Source organism: Lithobates pipiens, unplaced genomic scaffold, assembly GCF_037356315.1.
Source record: "Lithobates pipiens isolate NorthernLeopardFrog02 unplaced genomic scaffold, aLitPip1_a1.2 Scaffold_8, whole genome shotgun sequence".
Classification (NCBI taxonomy): domain Eukaryota; kingdom Metazoa; phylum Chordata; class Amphibia; order Anura; family Ranidae; genus Lithobates; species Lithobates pipiens.
Window position 1 is genome coordinate 345,737,579 of NW_027507903.1, and position 19,285 is coordinate 345,756,863.

The 19,285-nt window shown below is 43.3% G+C and overlaps 1 protein-coding gene across 1 annotated transcript in view; it reads right to left on the minus strand.

Moving 5' to 3' along the window:
• The window catches only part of RAD50 (RAD50 double strand break repair protein), a 471,242-nt gene that overhangs the window by 98,486 nt on the left and 353,471 nt on the right, over nucleotides 1-19,285 (minus strand). The window contains exons 18-22 of the mRNA XM_077473261.1: nucleotides 16,680-16,790; nucleotides 13,599-13,691; nucleotides 13,403-13,516; nucleotides 10,605-10,732; nucleotides 9,983-10,207 (exon numbers count right to left, since the gene is read on the minus strand). Coding sequence (XP_077329387.1) covers nucleotides 9,983-10,207; nucleotides 10,605-10,732; nucleotides 13,403-13,516; nucleotides 13,599-13,691; nucleotides 16,680-16,790 — 671 coding nt within the window. The remainder of the gene's footprint in view (nucleotides 1-9,982; nucleotides 10,208-10,604; nucleotides 10,733-13,402; nucleotides 13,517-13,598; nucleotides 13,692-16,679; nucleotides 16,791-19,285) is intronic.

Sequence of the window (19,285 nt, forward strand, 5' to 3'; positions counted from 1 at the left end):
AGAAAACAAGGAGACGGGAAATCTTGAAACCCCAGATTGTACTCTAGAGCTATTGAAGAAGCCACCCATCTGTCTTGCCATTCTTTCTGTCAGACCCTTGAGAACTGCAGAAGTCCCCCCCCCCCCCCCCGCGAGCAGGGGGCATCATCTCCTAAGGAGGCTTTAGTATCTTGTTGGTAGGTTTCTTTTGTCCCTGGGCTTGACCCTGAGGATTACATCTTGAACGTGACTGCCTGGAGGCTGATGTTACTGGCACTGGAGAAGGAGCTTGTTATTTAAATTAAATACATTTACTCCTTTTCTTAAATGGCAAAGGGGTACCTTTCCAACCTTTTTGAAATTCTTTGGATGAATTATCCATGATATCCCAAACAGCCGTTCACCGCAAAAAGGAAAACCAGCCAGGAGTTTTTTTTTGTTTTTTTATGAAGCTTTGGTTGACCAATTTTTCAATACCAGCCCAGCGAAAGTGGTGAGGCCTGAAGACAGAATCTCTGATAGCGTCTATTTTCAACATAAAGCTACTAGGAGCTTGCCAGATCCTGGGCCTGCTGAACAGGGATAACAATGAGCACCTGTTTAAACTGGTCCCTCAAGGATTTTGACATGTACCAATTACTGTCAGCACAGGCCGAGACACTCAACCTGTCAGGAAACCAATATATGTTTTTTTTTTTTTTTTTTTTAATAGGAATTCCAACTCTTTATCTGTTGGATCCTAAGTACTTGAGCATTGTCTGCTGGATAAGTCAAACCTTTAATCAGAAGATATAGCAGCATCAATTGCTTCCACCTTTAATACGTTTATTCCTCCATAGGATAAAGTGTGAAAAACCTTTTAGGAGGGAAAAAATGCTTATCTGGGTGATCCCACTCAGAATACATAAACTTTCCCAACTATGAATGGACAGGAAAGGCATACACAGCTTTAAGAAGGCTTTAGCAAACCCAAAACAAGAAGTGGACACTGAGTTAAGGGTAGCATAAAAAGTGGAGTGGACCAATTTCAGTAAGGAATTGCACCCATAATGTGAAGCTGATCCTTCCGCATATGACCCCTCAGAAGAGGAGTCATCAGCCTGTTCACAGACCCCTGAGAGAAAACATCTTCTCCCACACCCAGATCCTCAGTTTGAGGATCCTTGGGTAATGGAATGGAACCTGTCGCATTTTATCCCAATCTGGGATGCGTTTAAAACCACTAACCTTTTTCCCATGCTAGCATGGCTGAGGAAAAAAAACTTTTTTAGAAATATAGGCAGGGGCTGCAGTGTTGTAAACAGTTGCAAACATTCCGTGGCCCTTGAAGGCTCACTCTGACCAGCCACCCCCTCTCAGGGGAGGATGCCATTGTAGAGATGAATTTCAGGCTTTCAGAGCTTGAGGGAGATCCCTTTAGCTCTCTTTTTGGGTGTTTCTACCTCCCCTTCTGACCATAACCTGATGCATAAATGCAGAATTACTACCAGAAGAATCGCATCCACTGCTTTGAGCAATAGTCCAGCCACTGCGGCTGCTATTAAAGCTCATCCTGGGGGGCGTGGCCGGCTGGAACCGAGGACAGACGCAATTTCCCTGTGCTCCTCTGGCCATTTTGGAATCCGCAGCCATCCTCCGCTGTGGTTCATCCTTTTCACTCCAAAGATGTCCACCTTGTCCATCGGGCTTCCCCCTACAGCCCCACACAGATTTGGCCGTTTTTTGAAGTCCACAAGCCGCTTAATCCGCTCCGTTGCTTTCTCCATTGGCCGCTCGTCGGCCGCCGTTTTGCGGCCTACTAGGCCTCCAGGACCTCTGTGCTTGCCTGCAGAGCCTGCCGGGAGCTGATCCGACGGCAGCGGGCGGTAATCGGGAGAGGAATCATCCGACTGCGGGGCCCCTGTGGACAGAAGCTGCTTTAAAGACTCCAGCACGGACATCCTCCGGCCTGGTGAGTCCCCTCAGGGGTTTTTCCTGGATCCCCCTCTCAGCCTCCCCCCACCAGACAGGTGCCCCCTCTAGGCCTTATAGGGGGGCAGGGTCCTGCATAGGCCTGGACAATCTCATCTGATATTGAGCCTGGTGCCCTCTGGCTGCAGCTCTAACTAGGCAAGGCCCTGGCTCCGGCCTATTCTGGATGTAGTCGGCCATCTTGCTACACCCAGCTACACCTTACAGCTCCTAATTTCACAATCTACTAGTGGGAGGGGGGAGTGGATTCTCCTGAAACCACTTGCATTCATCATCAGCTATTGATATGTATCTCACTAATACTGACCAATATGACTTTTAAATGAGTTAAAGGGCCTATCTGCTCCCCATGACCCCCGCAACGCCACACTAGCTACAAAGAGCTCCGGGGGTACACATTCCTCTTCATTGTAGTACTAAAGCGCCCCATGGGAAAAATTGGTCAGCAACAGGAATATTACAAACACATCCCTGATCAGCAGACGGGGCCTATTATGGATAGCTTTGTTACCAGATCTCAGCCGCCTCCCTCCCATTCCCCTCCGGACCCTTTGTCCAATATGGATTTGCCTCTGGGAATGGAGGGCTCTGGTACCCCCCCAGTTATTGTCCCCCAAGCTCCCGACTTGGGCCTGCCATCCCCGCAGGGGATCCTTACCCCTGATATATTGGACGCCAAACTGGATGCCAAATTACATCTCCTGCTTCAACAGATCATAACCAATGTCTCGGCTGAGGTAAATAAACTTGCGGTGGAATTGCGAAAGGAAATCAACCAGCTTGGTGACCGCACGGACACGCTTGAAAACAAATTTGATAAGATGGTCAGTTACGTCCAGGCTGTTGAGGAGGACAACCACAACCTGCGCCTCTCAGTGTCTCAACTACAGCTCCAACAGGAGGATCTGGAAAAAGAGAGAGGCGCCAGAACCTGCGCTTTAGAGGTATCCTGGAGACTGTGGGTGACTGTGACTTACGTGCTTACCTGCTAGGCCTCTTTAACACCCTGGCCCCCACGGTAGTGGACATAGACTGGCGCCTCAACAGGACTCATCGCTCTCTGGCCCCCAAGCCTCCTGCAGAGGCTAGGCCCAGAGATGTTATTGTCCGGTTCCACTTCTTTGAAAGCAAAGAGGCACTGATCCAATCCACACGCAATAAACCTCAAATTGTTTACAAGGGAGTGAAGCTGCAGATTTTCAGTGACCTCTCCCCCATCACCCTGGCTAAACGCAGGAACCTCCGGCCAATTACCTCTTACTTGCAGAATCACAAGGTCCCATATTATTGGGGCTTTCCCTTCCGTCTGCTTGTGTCCAAAAATGGAGCTCAGTATATCCTCCTTGATCTCATGGAGAGTGAATCCTTTCTAAAGAGCCTTGGGCTCCCTCCCCTGCCTGAGGAAGACATGCATCCGGCTGAGGCCCAGACTCGCCCCCTACCCAATACCCCAAGCCGCATCTGGACACCCGTGAGGAGCAAATCCAGGAGGCATCTCTCTACACCTCAACGCCCAAGATTCTCCAAACAACCTCCCTGACTTCCCTTGCCATTCCCCACATGGTTCAGTTATGTATGCTGCTCTTACTCCCCCATTTTTTATTTTTCCTCCGTGAATTGAAAGGAAAAGATCCTGTTGCAATGTTTATTTCAAGTTTTTCCTTTGTCTTGAATGTTCAAGCCGGGACTATTTTTCCCCTTCCCATGGGGTTTTGTTTTTACAAAAGACTATATGTTGTTAATGCACTTTATTCATTTTCGAGTTCATAAGGAGAGTAGATGGCCCTCCCACTTTCACATAAGGCCACCTCCGGTGATCGTCCGGCCACGACCCTCTTTGCCTGGGTTGCTGCCCTGGGTCCCCTGAGGTACATGTTCCCCTCAGGCTCTCAAGATGTTATGTTCTTTTTTGTTTTCTTTTTAAATTTTCTGACGCTTTTGATAATGTTCCTTTTTAAGGTTTTTTGATCTACTGTGTCCATTACTATAGATCAGTTTTATTGTTTACTTATGCACTGCATATGCTGGTTTGGCCTCAGGTTATCCTGGCTCTGGGTATACCTGATCTTTCCCCACCGCCTAGGCATAACTGACGCTAATGACACCTTATATCGACTAGAGTTCTAGTTCATTGATACTTATTGTTGGCTGTATTGCATCCTCCAGGTACTCACATATGCTTACCTACCTAGATTGCCCTTATGGCTTTAAAGCTCTTGTCATACAATGTAAAGGGCCTAGGCTCTATACGTAAGCGCTGGGTGGCCCTGAAGGAATTCAGGTCCTCTGGTGCAGACAAGATTATGTTGCAAGAAACCCATTTTAAAGCAGGTGGCTCCCTTAAGTTTGCCTCCAAGCACTTCCCCGCCTCCTTCCTAGCCTCTGACCCCACAGGCAGGGCGGGTGTTGTGATTTTGATCAGAATGCCCCATTAAGGTTAAAAACTCCCATGTAGATCCCCAGGGAAGATACCTAATCCTAGACTGCCAATACTTTAACACCTCTCTGACCCTCGTCAACCTGTATGCCCCTAATGTTGGTCAGATTGATTTCCTTAATGGCCTGTTTGACTCATCCCACTATTCTTCACAGCCCTTTATGATAGACGGCGGGGACTTTAATTTGGTTATGTCCCCCACTAGAGATAGACCAACACTGTTTTCTTCCACGCCCTCCAAGAAGCTTGCCTCTCAAGCTACCATGTCCGGCAGCTTATTAGATCCCACCACCTTTTTGACTCATGGAGGATTAAACACCTCACAGCTCAACAATTTACCTTCTATTCCCCAGCTCATAAGATGTATTCACAGCTCGATCACTTCTTTATATCTGCCCCTCTCATCCCATTTGTGGTGGACTCTGAGGTGATGCCGATTACCTGGTCTGACCATGCCCCCATTACCCTAGATCTCCTGCTCACTCAGGCCTACCCAAGATCTTGTCATTGGCGACTTAATCATCTCTTACAATCTGAAAGCTCCCGCTCTGTCCTTGCGCAGACTCTGCAGAATTTTTCCAACTAAACAGTGGGTCTGTCTCTGATTTTTCCACCCTGTGGGAAGCCCATAAGGCCATTTTTAGAGACAGAACCGAATATATATGATCTCTAACTTCTGCTCTTCTCTTGGCGGAGCAGAGGCTTTTGGGCTCCCCCACGGTGGAGAGACTGCGGAAAGTCACCCTACTCAGGGAACAGATTAAAACGGCCCAACTCGACTGGGCTGCTAGATCACTGCTCTGGATGAAGCAGAAATTTTACGAATTTTCCAATAAACCCCATAAAATGTTAATTAATAAACTACGGCCGTGCACATTCAATTCCTTCCCTGAGTTTCTCTCCCGTCCTGACGGAACTAAGACTCATTGCCCTCGTGAAATCTCTAACACCTTTGGCGAATTTTACCACAAACTATATAACGGTCTATCCCCAGAAAATCATTTTCACTTTACACAAGAGAAATTTAAGTCCTTTTTCTCCAACCTGAAACTGCCCAAGCTCTCGTTAACGGATTTAGAACTACCCATACATATACCCGTTACACAACTCTCTAGGCTTAAAGAAACTTATCCTTATAGATGGTGCACTGACTCACTCAAATATCTGGGCGTTTTCTTAACTCCTTCATATTCCCACCTGTTCCGTGCAAACTTTCCTCCCCTATTCCAAGACATCAATAACTCCCTACTGACCTGGTCCAAATATCCTCCATCCCTTTTGGGCAGGATCAACGTCCTTAAAATGTCAGTTTTGCCCAGATTGCTCTATCATTTTGAGACACTGCCAGTCGCCATTCCAACCCCACAGCTTAAACTTCTCCAAAGACTGTTTTTAAATTTTATATGGGCTGACAGATCTCACCGTCTTGCCAGTTCAGTGGTACTTGCGCCTCGAGCTCGGGGAGGTCTGGGGGCTCCGGATATCGTGAAGTATTACCATGCTACTCAATTACGTATTATTACCTCTTGGTCCTCTCTTAACGCCACGAGTCAGTGGGCTGCTATTGAGAAGGGGGTCCTGTATCCGGTGCACCCATGCTCCTTGATCTGGGGTGCCCCTTCCCCTTTGCATCCTAACCTTAGGCGTCAATGTACGGCTCCAATGTCCTTTACCCTGGACATATGGCAAAAGTGTAACAAAAAGTACTCCCTTTCCTCGCCCTGCCCCCCCCCCCACCCCTCACAAATGTGTTGTTTAACCCTAGTATCCTAGATGGACTGTCTTTGGGCAGGATCTTCGCGTGGCTGGACCCCCACCCCTTTTCCAACTTAGAAATCTGGTGCACCCCATCTCGCGTAGGCTTCATGCCTTTGATACCTTACGTGATAAATATGACATCCCCAAGCACTCGTTTTATTTTTACCTCCAGGTTAGGCACCTTTTCAGCTCCAAATCTCCGACTTTAACCCTTGATAATCCCACGGCCTTTGAACACCTCTGCGCCCAGGGCCCCCACCAATTACTTCTAATCTCCTCTATCCACCGAATCCTCCATGAGTCAACCCCCTTAAATGAACTTACACACCTGTATATGAGTAAATGGTCACAGTTGTTGGATAAACCTATCCCCCTACAGACATGGGATAAGATTTGGGCCTCTACTTTTAAATCTTATAAGTGTGTCACGCAAAGGGAAACGGCAATTAAAATTCTTATGTTCTGGTATAGAACCTCTGATGTCATCCACAAATTTGACCCCTCAGTCTCTCCACGTTGCTGCCGTTGTGGGCTTGACATTGGGTCAATGTTCCACATCTTCTGGAAGTGCCCCCTGATAAGTCCTTTTTGGTTGGAGGTGGGATCGTTGGTGATGGGGGTGACGGGGGTGTCCCTTCCGATTGACCCCCTACATTGCTTATTAGGTCTCCCTATCCCAGGCCTACCCAAAAATACAAACTGACTGATCTCCTATATTCTATTAGCTGCTAAGAGGCTTATCCCGTTATGCTGGTTGTCTGGCGCAACCCCTCCCTGGCCTAGATTTCTCCAGCTGGTGTGCGAGATACGGAGAATGGAGTACCTGACGGCCTCGGTGCATGACTTGGTTTCCCAGTTTGATAAAGTATGGGAACCCTGGGATCGATCGGAATTTGGGGCTCCCCTGTTTGTACACTCTTAACGGCTGCCGGTAGTAGCGCCTCCTATCCGGCTTCTACTTCCATCTTCCCCCCTCCCATTGATTCTCTATATGTACTTGTCCAGGTAACCCACTCTCCCCCCCCCCCCGAGAATCACCATGATGTTCTTATGGATGTTTTGTTGTTTTGTCTCTCTCTGGCCTCCGGCTTACTGTCATACGGATATTTTGCCTTTCATAGACTGTATGTTAATTACTTTAATTGTAATAGCTATGCAGTTCACTTTTGTGCCTGCATCTGTGGACATTATTATCTAACTTCTCTAGTTAACGTTTATGTTATAATCTATGTTTTTCTCTGCTTATTGATCATTTCATTGCTCGATTATTTTGTACTTGCTTTGAAATTTAATAAAAATACAATTAAAAAAAAAAGCTCATCCTGATGCCAATAATAAATGTGTCAATAGGAATGCCTGTGTCGCCAAACCTCTTACATGCCCCTCTTTGCTCGTGTCTCTCCGACAACTTGCAGCAGCAAAAATTTAGCTTATTAAACACACTCCCATACTGAACGTTGGAGGAAGCCAATGCCACAGTAAGCCCCGGCCCCCTCCATCGCATCGCGCCCCCCCCCATCTCTCTTTCAAAAGATGGGATTGGCTTGTGTTTGAGGGAGGGACGGCGAGGAGGAGATCTAGACAAGCCGCCGTGCAGGAGCGATAGGAAAAACAGAGCGGCATGCCGATCGTTTTTAGGTTTCCCCTTTCCAGGCAGATGGGGGGGCAGCTTTGTCAAGGTGGGGGATGTCTGGTAGAAGAAGCCCCCCCCCCAAACTTACCGGAGGACTGCCTGCTAGCCAGAGGAAAAAACCTTCTGCTTTCTGACACAGCGTGATCTCTGAGGAAAGCATTACCCCAGTGGTGACTCTTAGGCATTACAGCATTTACTTTTTTTTTTTAAAAGGAGACATTTCATAAGAAAATGTAAAATTCCTTAGAAAAACTCAACTTACCTTTCCTGCTGCAGGGTTTTCTGTGGTAAAACCAACAGACCCAGTCTTCACCCTTCATGTTGTGTCCCGTTTACAAACCTTCAGGAACCAGGGACCCTTGGGAAGCCCCACACTCCTGGACCTGTAATAGCACCCCGCCAGTAAAACTTTATTGCTGAAAATACCAGATCCCGGGGTCCAGCTCTCTAAAAAGAGAAGCGTTACGGGCAAAACCTTGTTTCTTCAGACACTAGGCATGGGTACCATTCAATTTGGCCTAAAAGACACTTTGAATGAATCCGGCTACATAGCTAGCCCTAGCAACACTTGCTCCAGTGGAGCTCAGCACAGCACAGCACATCTTTACTTGTGACCAACACCTTAGACACTGGCGAAAAAACAGGTATTCCAGGTATGGGAGGGGTTATATAGGGAGGTAACTTGCTGTTTAGGGTGTGCCAGTGTCCAGCACCTGAAGGTGGCCTATAACCCACATAGTAACTACTATAGCTCTGTGTCCCGTGATGTACGATTGCTGGCCTGTACTTTCTATGGATGTTTTGTGAGCTTAATTAGCCAGAGCACCGACTACTCTACACACCAAGTATACTATACAGTAGTTGCGCTTGGCTGAGTTTTTTTTTTAAAACAGGGCATACCTGATCCCGCAACGAATGGGTACATTTTGCTCCTCCCGCAGCCCTATGTGCTCCAAGTGTCTCATCTCTGTCGGCACCTTTGACCACCTCCTTTGGCAGTGTCCTCGGATTCAGGGATACTGGTTGCAGGTCGTTCAGTTTCTATACGACCAAATGGGCTCACCAGTATCGTTGGATCCCAAGCAATGCCTTCTGGGCCTATTTCCCGATACCGGAATAGACAAATATATGCTCCATTTCCTCCACGAAACATTATTTGCAGCAAGAAAGCTAATAGCTGAAAATGGATCCTGGCGGCTGCCCCTATGGTAACTGCCTTGCTTGCTGAAATCAATAACACCTTACCCTACAAAACTGTGATTTACATCAATAGTGGTTGCCCAGGCAAGTATAATAAAATGTGGGATAGAGGGTTACAATTCTCTTCAACTTGCATCTCCCAATTTGTCTGGTACTCCATATATTGGTACAGTCTAACCCTTTTCCTTATGTCTATATTTGAAACGTATGGTTATCAATTCATATGGAAATAATTGACACCAGTTTTACCTTTTTTTGTTGTTGTTAGTTCTTATAATTGGTTTATTGGGTTGTGTGACTCTCCCCATTATATACATTGCATTGTACAGTTGTCCTGTATAAATCTTTTGTACATAACGCAAACTTTTGTTTCAAATAAATGATGGCCCTCACTCCAACATTTGCGGTGATACCTCACGTGTGGTGCACATTATGTTTACATTCACATGTGTGCCCTATGCTGCATGTATGCATTGGAGAGTCTTTACTGTGATGCTTTTATGTCATGGCATGGGCATATGACAGGTCTTTCTTATAGAGGCAGTCTACTAGATCCCACCTGCTACCTCGGCTACAGCGGTCAGGGAAAGATAGGTCTGAACCTGAAAGCGACTCCTCCTGCTCTCATTGTTACTACCAATTACCATGGCCCTGGGGGAATTGAAAGCCTGAAAACCACTGCAGGGGCCAGAAGCCGCACCTTTAGAGCCCTATAAAAGTGATCAGGTGGCTCTGGAGCCAACCAGATCACTTTTACCTATAATTCTATCGCTGGCTCGAAAAAAAAAACATACCAAGAACATGGCTGTTGCAGCTCAAGCTTGCTTTAATACCCCCTAAATACTAGGACATTTATAAACGTAGACAAAGGATTAAGGATGGAGGTTAGTGAACAGAGCAGATCTGTATTATATGTGGGTCTTACGGATATATAGAAACCAAGGAGAAAGAGTCCAACAAAAGAACACTACTGTTTGCATTAGTGTGCAGGAAAAAATACTCACTGGTCAAGTGTCTTATAATAAATGTCCAGGTCTTTGTTGGCCAGCTCTGTGGTTCTCATAACAATCATCATCTCCCTGTGTTTCTCTTCAGCATCTTTGTACTGGGGTTCCCGAAGCTCTTTCTTATACCGCATGATTTCATCCTCAAATCCTTTCTGACGTCCAAGAGCCAGGCTGTGGTTTGTTTTCAATGTTTCGATTTTGTTTTCCAAGTCTTGGTGTTCACTGAAAACCAAAAAAGTATACGATTGAACCTTACAAAGAACTCCGGGTTTGGACAATAAAAGTATGGAAGCAAATTATTTTCTTTTAATGTTTTTAATAAAGGTCAGTTGCATTACACACATCTCACAAGCATGGGGCTTTAATACTTTACATAGGTCAATGGCTGCCTAAAACCACTACCACCTCAGGAACTGCTCATGTTCACTGCTGGCAGATTTTTCTTTGACCAAGTTCTGCACTTTCAACAAAGACAATTAAAGTGAAGTGTGATAAAGATGTACTGTATTACACACACAAGCTTAAGTAAACTGAAGCATTTACAACAATGCTCAAATAAACTGCAACTGGATACAAAATTATTTTTTGTGTTAACTGGTACGAGACTAAATATTCTTACTTCCTCAGATGTGCAGCTTTCATCTGCCCCATTTCCTTTAGTAGTAGTTCTCGTTCTTGTCCAACCTTTTTTAACTCCTCCTGTCGTTTCCTGAGGGTTAAATTGTCCTGGAGACATCGTTCCTGTATCTACAGTGGGTGCATAGAAAATTAGCATACCCCATTATAAAATTTGTAAATGACCTGAAAGCAGACACTACAAGATGCCTTATATAACCATAAATAGCCAGAAAGCAATTAGCCTAGCAACTCTGCTAGCAATTAAAGTGTTACTAAACCCACAGCAGTAAAATCAGTCTGTACATGCAGTAAGGAATGCTTGTTATACTCACTGTGGAGCATAAGGGGCTAATCTCTACATTGAGTAAAAAGGCTGTTTGATCCTGGCTTCTCTGATTCTCCCCTCCTTCCACTGCCCCTGATATATTCCTGACAACACAGAGCCTATGGAATCAAGCTGCACATGCTTAGTTTGGTACAATGTATAATGTTTGGGGGTTCAAAGTAATTTTCTAGCAAAAGAAAAATATTTCTTCATGCAAAAGTGTCAGAAGAGGCTTTGTCTTTAAGTGGTTTGAAGAGTGTGGAATAAACTTCTAATGTTGGGCATAAAATACCATGACAGTTCAAAACCCCCCCCCCCTTTTTGGAAAGTAGACAACCCAAGCTATTTGCTGATGAGCATTCCTTCTTTTTTTTTTTTTTTACACAAATTATCACTAAATGATATATTGTTGACACATGGCATGTTTATATGTGAAATTATACCCCAAAATACATTCTGCTGCTTCTCCTGAGTGTGGCGATACCACGTGAGACTTTTTGGGAGCCTAGGCGTGTACAGGACCCCGAAAACCAATCAACGCATTCAGGCTAAGGGCGTAAAATGGTGATTTCACGTCCTCACTACCAATCACAGTTTCGGAGGCTCTGAAATGTCAAGATAGCACAAATCCACCCCAAATAACCCCATTTTGTAAAGTAGACACCCCAAGCTATTTGCTAAGAGGCACAGTGAGCATTTTGTAGCTCTAGTCTGTTTTGTAAAATGAATTTTATTTTTATTTTTTCTATTTTCAAAACTTTGTGACAAAAAGTGACATCTGCAAAATACTCAACATGCCTCTCAGAAAATAGCTTGGGGTGTCTAGTTTCCAAAATGGGGTAATTTGGTGGGGTTTTGTGATATCTGGGCAATTCATGGCCTCCGAAACTGATAGGTAGGCGAGGAGTGAAATCAATATTTTACGCCCTTAGAAAGCCTAAGGTGGTGATTGGTTTTCGGGGTCCTGTACACGGATAGACTGCCAAAAAGTCTCACACATGTGGTATTCCTGTACTCCAGAGAAGCAGTATAATGTATTTTGGGGTGTCGTTTCACATATACCCATGACATGTGTGAGCAATATATAATTTCAGTGACAAATTTGTGTAATTTGTTTGTCATTTTTGAATCGCTTGAAAAAAAAATATTCAATGTGCTCAACATACCTATCAGCAAATATCTTGGGGTGTCTACTTTCCAAAATGGGGTAAAATTACAGAAAATGTACCTTCGTTTGTAGACACTAACTTTTGCACAAACCAATAAACATACGCTTATTGATTTATTTCTTTTTTTACCTGAGACATGTGGTTGAATGCATTTTGGTCTAAATGTATGACTAAAATTGAGTTTATTGTATTTTTTTATAACAAAAAGTAGAAAATATTTTTTTTTCAAAATTTTAGATCCTTTGCAATTATATTGCAAAAAATAAAAACCGCAGAGGTGATCAAATACCACCAAAAGAAATTTCTATTGGGAAAAAGGACGCAAGTTTTATTTGGGTACAGAATTGCTTGACAGCGCAATTACCAGTTAAAGCAGCGCCCAGTTGTAAAAAAATGCTTTGCTCATTAAGGGGGTAAATCCTTCCGGGGCTGAAGTGCTCAATTGCTACTAATGGGCCCAAGGTATGCCAAGAAAATATCCCCCACACCATTACACCACCAGCCTGAACTGTTGATACAAGGCATAATGGGTCCATGATTTCATGTTCTTTACACAGAAATTCTGGCCTACTATCTGAATGTCGCAGCTGAAATCAAGACTCTTCAGACCTGGCACTGTTTTTCCAATCTTCTATTGTCCAACTTTGGTGAGCCTGTGCAAATTGTAGCCTTAGTTTCCTCTTCTTACTTGACAGGAGTGGCACCCGATGTGGTCTTTTGCTGCTGTAGCCCATCTGCTTCAAGGTTTGATGTGAAGTGCATTCAGAGATGGTATTCTGCATACCTTGGTAACAAGTTACTGCTGCTATTCTATCAGCTCGAACCAGTCTGCCCATTATCCTCTGATATCAACAAGGCATTTTCATCCACACAACTGCCTCTCACTGGAAATGTTCTCCTTTTCGGACCATTCTCTGTAAACCCTAGAGATGTTTGTGTGTGAAAATCCCAGCAGATCAGCAGCTTTTGAAATACTTAGACCAGCCCGTCTTTCACCAACAACCATGCCACGTGGTTTGAACTTCAGCAAGTCCTCTTCACCACGTCTAGATGCCTAAATGCATAGAGTTGCTGCCATGAGATTGGCTGATTAGCAATTTGTGTTGCCAAGAAATTGAACAGGTGTACCTAATAAAGTGGCCGGTGAGTGTATATATACACACACCTCCTGTCCTGATTCTACTATACACCATGGATAAAGTCACATGCAACAATAGACTACTTTAAAAAATGTAGGTATGAATCTTGCTAAAATAAAGCAATTGCAGCAATACGTCTAAGTAGAGAAGTATATGAAGTACTTACTTTTTGGGTATCAATATCCTGCCTAATAGTCATCATTTCTTTGTTAATTACTTCTTTATGCTTTTCACTGTCATTAAGATGTGCCATTAGGTCCTGCAGCTCGGTTTCCTTTTGCTGTAAGTAAAAGAGATGAAAAAGCTCACAGCAGCCATACAACCTGTGAATTCATTTAACTCTAATAGAAAGAATCAAGTACCTCTTTGAATTCTTCTCTTCCATCACTGATATACTTTTCTATATCCTTCATATACAAGCTGATTTTTTTAACTTTTTCTTTCATTTCATTTAGCTGCAGAAAAATAGGAGAGAAAAGTACTTACAGAAGGGAGCGAAAAAAATTATCAAAAAGAGAAGTCAGAACGCAAACTTTGCCCAATACAACACGAGAGGAATAATTCACATCATTTGAACTTCTAGTTCTATTTAGCTCCAAGTGAAATGAATACAAATGCAACAAAACTCATGTCAACACATGTTGAAATGCACTTCTTCATGTATATGAACATGCATTAACACGTTGTTATGTGTGCTGACCTGCCTCATGTGTGTCAAAACTACTCTTCCCCAATCACTGGGGAGCATGAGCTTTGCCAACAGTAGACCTCTAGGAGCCTTCTTTGCAGCATGCTGACAGGTGACATGGTTTTCTACTCAGGCTGTGGCTAAAGAATACAAAGTATAAGCTTTTGTACACCATTTGCATTGGAGCTAACGACGGTCGACATTAATTCTGTTTTGCAGTAAAACAATGCTCAACAAGAGCAGTGAGCTTGATTTCGGGGCGGGGGAGGTTTACTACATGGTTACCGCTTGATTTATAAACTCCTTCCTCATCTGCTCTAAAGCAGCAATGTGATAGACTGAAATCTGACTCTTACCACTTCCTAATTGTGCATGTTTGAAATAATGATTGGTTTCATCCATAGTCATAAATCTAATACTGACCTTTGCACATCTGTGGCAGTTGGCTGTCCTGTATTACAGATGCAAAGGGGCACCAATATATAGAAAAACTGTTACAAAGAGTTTGCCAATTTAGAAGCCTGATTTGCGTCCAATCGTTGCGACAAACTCAGAGTCAGACCCTGGTCACCTTAACCAACATGTGAGTAACGGCTGCTCATACTCACACCACACTGTCACCAACATGCTACAATGACACTCTCAGCCTCACCCGTAAAGACTTTCCAGCTTGTGGGACCACAATCTAAGTGCCAGCACACAGAGTGATCTTCACTGGGTTTAGTTAACTTTGCAGTTAACCTGTTATACACTCTAAATCAGCCACTACCAGATGGCTTATCGGACTATCAACTATTTACAATGACCATTATGACTTTTAATAAATGTCTGTAATACACACTGTCAGGACAGACAGGAATATTCCAGAGATTAACTGTATAGAAGTGCTCTTCAAAGAGACAGGGATTCTTTAAATAGTAGGTAGTAAACACTGCTTGAACTCTTGTAGCTATAGGTAAGCTAATAGATAAGGTAATAAGGCTTACCTATAGGTACAAGGAATATTTCCTAAAACTGCACAGTTTAGGAGTTATTCACGGTTTCTGCAGGTAGTGACGTTACCGGCACATGCGTTCTGAAGGGACAGCATACTCACGCCATCCTTCAGAACTCTGTGCCACGGCCTTGACTCCTGTACGGAAGTGATGTCATCGCAGCTTGGCCACTCAAAATGTGTTCTGCTGGAGGGCTTTGTTTTAAAGGAAGTCTTTCATAATGTACTAGTATACAATACTATAGTCTTGACTAGCACATTACGCCATGACATCTGTCTTAGTGTGGTGGCGAAAAGGTTAACAATTTTAAAATATATTTTAATAAAAAAAATAGGTTTAAAATGTTTAAAAAAAAAAAAAAAAAGGTATTACAAAAAATAAAATAAAAGACAATGCTGCAACAGAAAAACAGAGTTTAAGACTGAAAATAGTTGCAAAGTTTTGGGTTCTGTTAGTTAAGATTTTGAAAAAGAATTAATGAAGGGGTCTTTTGCTGATCAGGTAGGACAGCTATCAGTATAGATCAGGCCTAAATTAATTTTAAGATATCAATTAGTCCTGTGTAAGACATTTTATGGCATGCCACATACTCCTAATGTATTTAGTTACTCTGAGGTCTAGAACGTAACAGAACTGGAATGCTCTTACAGCTTTATGATGGCTAATGCCACTTCCCTCAGTGAGAAATGCTCCTGACCCTTTAAGAGGTTTATGATGCTGGGAGGTGGGGCTTAAGATCACATGACAACCAGTCACGGCAGTCACATGATACAAAAACTCCCTTTTGCAAGAAGCGCTGCTAAGGACCAGGCAGCCGATGCTAAGGGGTTAAGATGATAAGCAACTACAGTCATACTGCAGTGTTCTTTTCCAGTCTTCCAATTAAGGCATTCAATTAGTTACAGATTTAGCTATTAAGATATCTGGGCAAAGTGAGTTTTTTTTTGGTCCTGCTAGAAAAGATGGCTGTGGAGGTAAGCTGGCTTTGAGCCTCCTATTCTAAAAATGTAAAAGCCAACATTTCATATTCCTGATTCTCTTTGTATTGCTTCCTTTGTGTGAAATAACTGGCACTCCTGCCAGTCCCTCTGCTTTCCAATTAAAAATGAAATCACACTAGGTATGAAAGCCCAGCACAGTCAGTTTTCTAACTCTGTGGATATGTGCACTGTGATACAAAATAACTGGGCTGAAATAACACTGCATTCCTGCTCAAATCACATGCGATTCTTTGCAGTGCGATTTGAGCCTATTCATTTTATATGGGCTCAAATCACAAAGCAAAGGTCTTGGCTTTGAGTATCTGAGCATTTGCACGTGTACTAGTGCAAAACCTCGGTATCGGCACTGATACCGGTATTGATGCAACCCTAATATATTATATACTGTGTGTGTATACACACACATACATACAATTTATATATATATATATATATATATATATACACACATATATAGATATATATATATATATACACCCTTTCAATTCTATTTTAAGATGAATGGGTTGTTTTACACGGGTTCATGTATACTTTAAATTTCCTGCTTTTTATTGAATATTTGCAATAAAATAAGTTAAATAAAGGATTTTAAACAACAAGTCTGCCCTGGGTCTTCTCAGACAGTTTCTGGGGTGTCCAGTTCTCAATATCATCACAATTGTGTCACAGATTTCCTTGATAAAACGTGTCCCATTGCATTCAGTGGATTTACACTCCAAGTTCAGTTGAGTTTTAGTGAATTATAAATGGAAGATTTACCCTTTCTTGTACTGCTCTGTAGCTGGAGTCTTTCCTCTGTAGGATTTCTTTCTTCTCCTGCTGAAGTTTTTCCATAGTGTTATCCAGGGGGAATACTTGCTCTCGAGCTTCCTGAAGAGAAATAATTTATAATAAATTATTTTGCATAACACAAGCAAGAATTACAAGTTCTCGGTGTAGCAATGACAAATCTGTAAGCCCCAATTTACAGCCATTTCATGTCTATACACATGCATGACTGCATGTAATTTTTCAGGACAATCTTTTTGCTAGTGACAGCAGCAGAACATGTATACACAATAAGTGTCAGCACAGTTACTCAGGCTAGGTTTTTAATTCAGAAAACAATGTCATTTGCAAAAAAGATTTTGAATGTACAAAAGCATGGCACGTAAACAAAACAAAAAAATAAAATAGGATTTTTAAAACAGCTTACCTGTAAAAATCCTTTTCTTTGATGTACATCAGGGGACACAGAGCGATAGTAATAACTATATGGGTTATATCGGCGTATCAGGTGCTGGACACTGGCATGCCTCTTAAGGCGTAAACTTCCCCCATATAACCTCTCCCATTACTGGGAGTCCTCAGTTTTGTAGCCAAGCAATCAAAGTGTATAAGAAGAAGAAGAAGAAGGGAGGGACCTCTGTGCCCCCTGATGCACATCAAAGAAAAGGATTTTACAGGTAAGCTGTTTTAAAAATCCTATTTTCTTTTCTTACATCAGGGGACACAGAGCCATAGTAATAACTATGTTGGATGTCCTATAGCAATGGCAACTGAAGGGGGGGGGGGGGGGCAGAATCAAGGAAACAGGAGGCCAGAGGACTCATACTGCAGCCTACAGTGTATGCTGTGCCCAAAGGCAATATCCTCATGACCTTTAGTATCGAGTTGATAAAATATAATAATATAATATCGGATAAACGTCTGCACCGAAGACCAAGTTGCGGTCTTACAGATCTGAGCCATAGAGGCCTAATGATGCACCACCCAAGAGCCACTAATCACCCTGGATGAGTGTGCTCTTAATATGAGAAGGAAGAATTTTCTTCTTTAAGCTGAAGCTTGATCAATCACTTGACAAATCCATTTGGAAAATAGTGGATCTTGACGCTGCCTGTCCATATGTTGGACCCTCTGGCAGTACAAACAAAACCTGTGTTTTGCGAACCTGAGTGGTTGCCTTTAAATAGATTCTGATCACTCTTACTACATAAAGAGACTGCAGTGCTTTCTCTTCCCTAGATTAAGGCTTCTGGGGAGAAAAAAGGAAGAATAATATCTTGGTTTAAATGAAAACCTGTTACCACTTTTGGTAAGAAATCAGGATGAGGACATCAAACCACCTCATCCTTATGCATGATGAAATATGGCTCTTACAGGACCGAGCCATTAGTTCTGATACTCTTCTAGCAGAAGAAATGGCAAGCAAAAAAGATTATCTTTCTTGTCAAAGAACCAAGAGAATTTCTCGTAAGGTTCAAACGGCCGATTCAGCAAAGCCGAAAAGACCAATTTTAAATCCTAAGAATTTAAAGGTGCCTTGATAGGGGGATAAACCGTGTTACCCCCCTGAATAAGCTACGCACCAAGAGTGGGAAGCAAGAGGTCATAGGAAAATACATTGACACAGCCTGGATCTGGCTCTTGATAAAAGTCAAGGCCAGCTTCATTTCAGATCCCATATGCAGGAATCCTGCCTATACACATACTTCTTGGGGTGCCAACCCCTGGATCCAAACCAAGAAACCTATGCCTTTCAGATTCTATAGTAAGGGATTCTGGAAGCCGGCTTCCTGGCATTAGTCAAAGTATATACTACTGAAGGAGATCACCCACGATCTTTTATAGAGTGGGATTCAACAGTCAAACCTGTTAAACTCCTTGTCCGTAAAGTAGGATGAAATACCGGACCTTGTGCAAGAAGGTCTGGCTATAATGGCAGAGTCCAAAGGACTTCTACTGCCCTTTTTATGATCTCGATAAATCACCTCCTTCTGTTCCTGCTTAATTCTGTGGAGAAGGTGCGGAAGTAGCAGAGCTGGAGGAAATGCATAGATCAGTGAAAACTGGTCCCCTGGGAAGACTAATGCGTCTGTTCCGCCTGCTAGCGGTCCCCTTGTTTGACATAAAGTTGTCGACCTTATTAATGACTCTGTACACAAATAGGTCCAAGTCCGGAGTACCCCATCTGACATATTGCTAGGAAGATGTCTGGGTAAAGAGATCATTCTGGAAATAATTGTTGGCATCTCAAGTAGTACGCCTGATAGGCAAGGAGTGTTGTGTTCTGACAAAGCTATAACATTATTCACCTCTCTTTTGGGCTGTGCCTCCCCTGGTGATCGATGTAAGCCACCGCCGTAGCTCTGCCAGACTGAATCCTGTCAGGACAGTCCCGTAATCTGACCACCAAGATTCTTTGGCCAGACGTACTGCCTGAAACTTCCAAGAAAGTTGATAGGCAAGGTCCTCTAACCTGGACCATTTCCCCTGGACAGAATCTTTTTCCAGGGCTGCTCCCTAGCCTAGAAGGCTGGCATCTGTTGTTAACACCTTGCAGGATAAAGATTTCCCCTCCTGCTGGATAACAATCACCAATT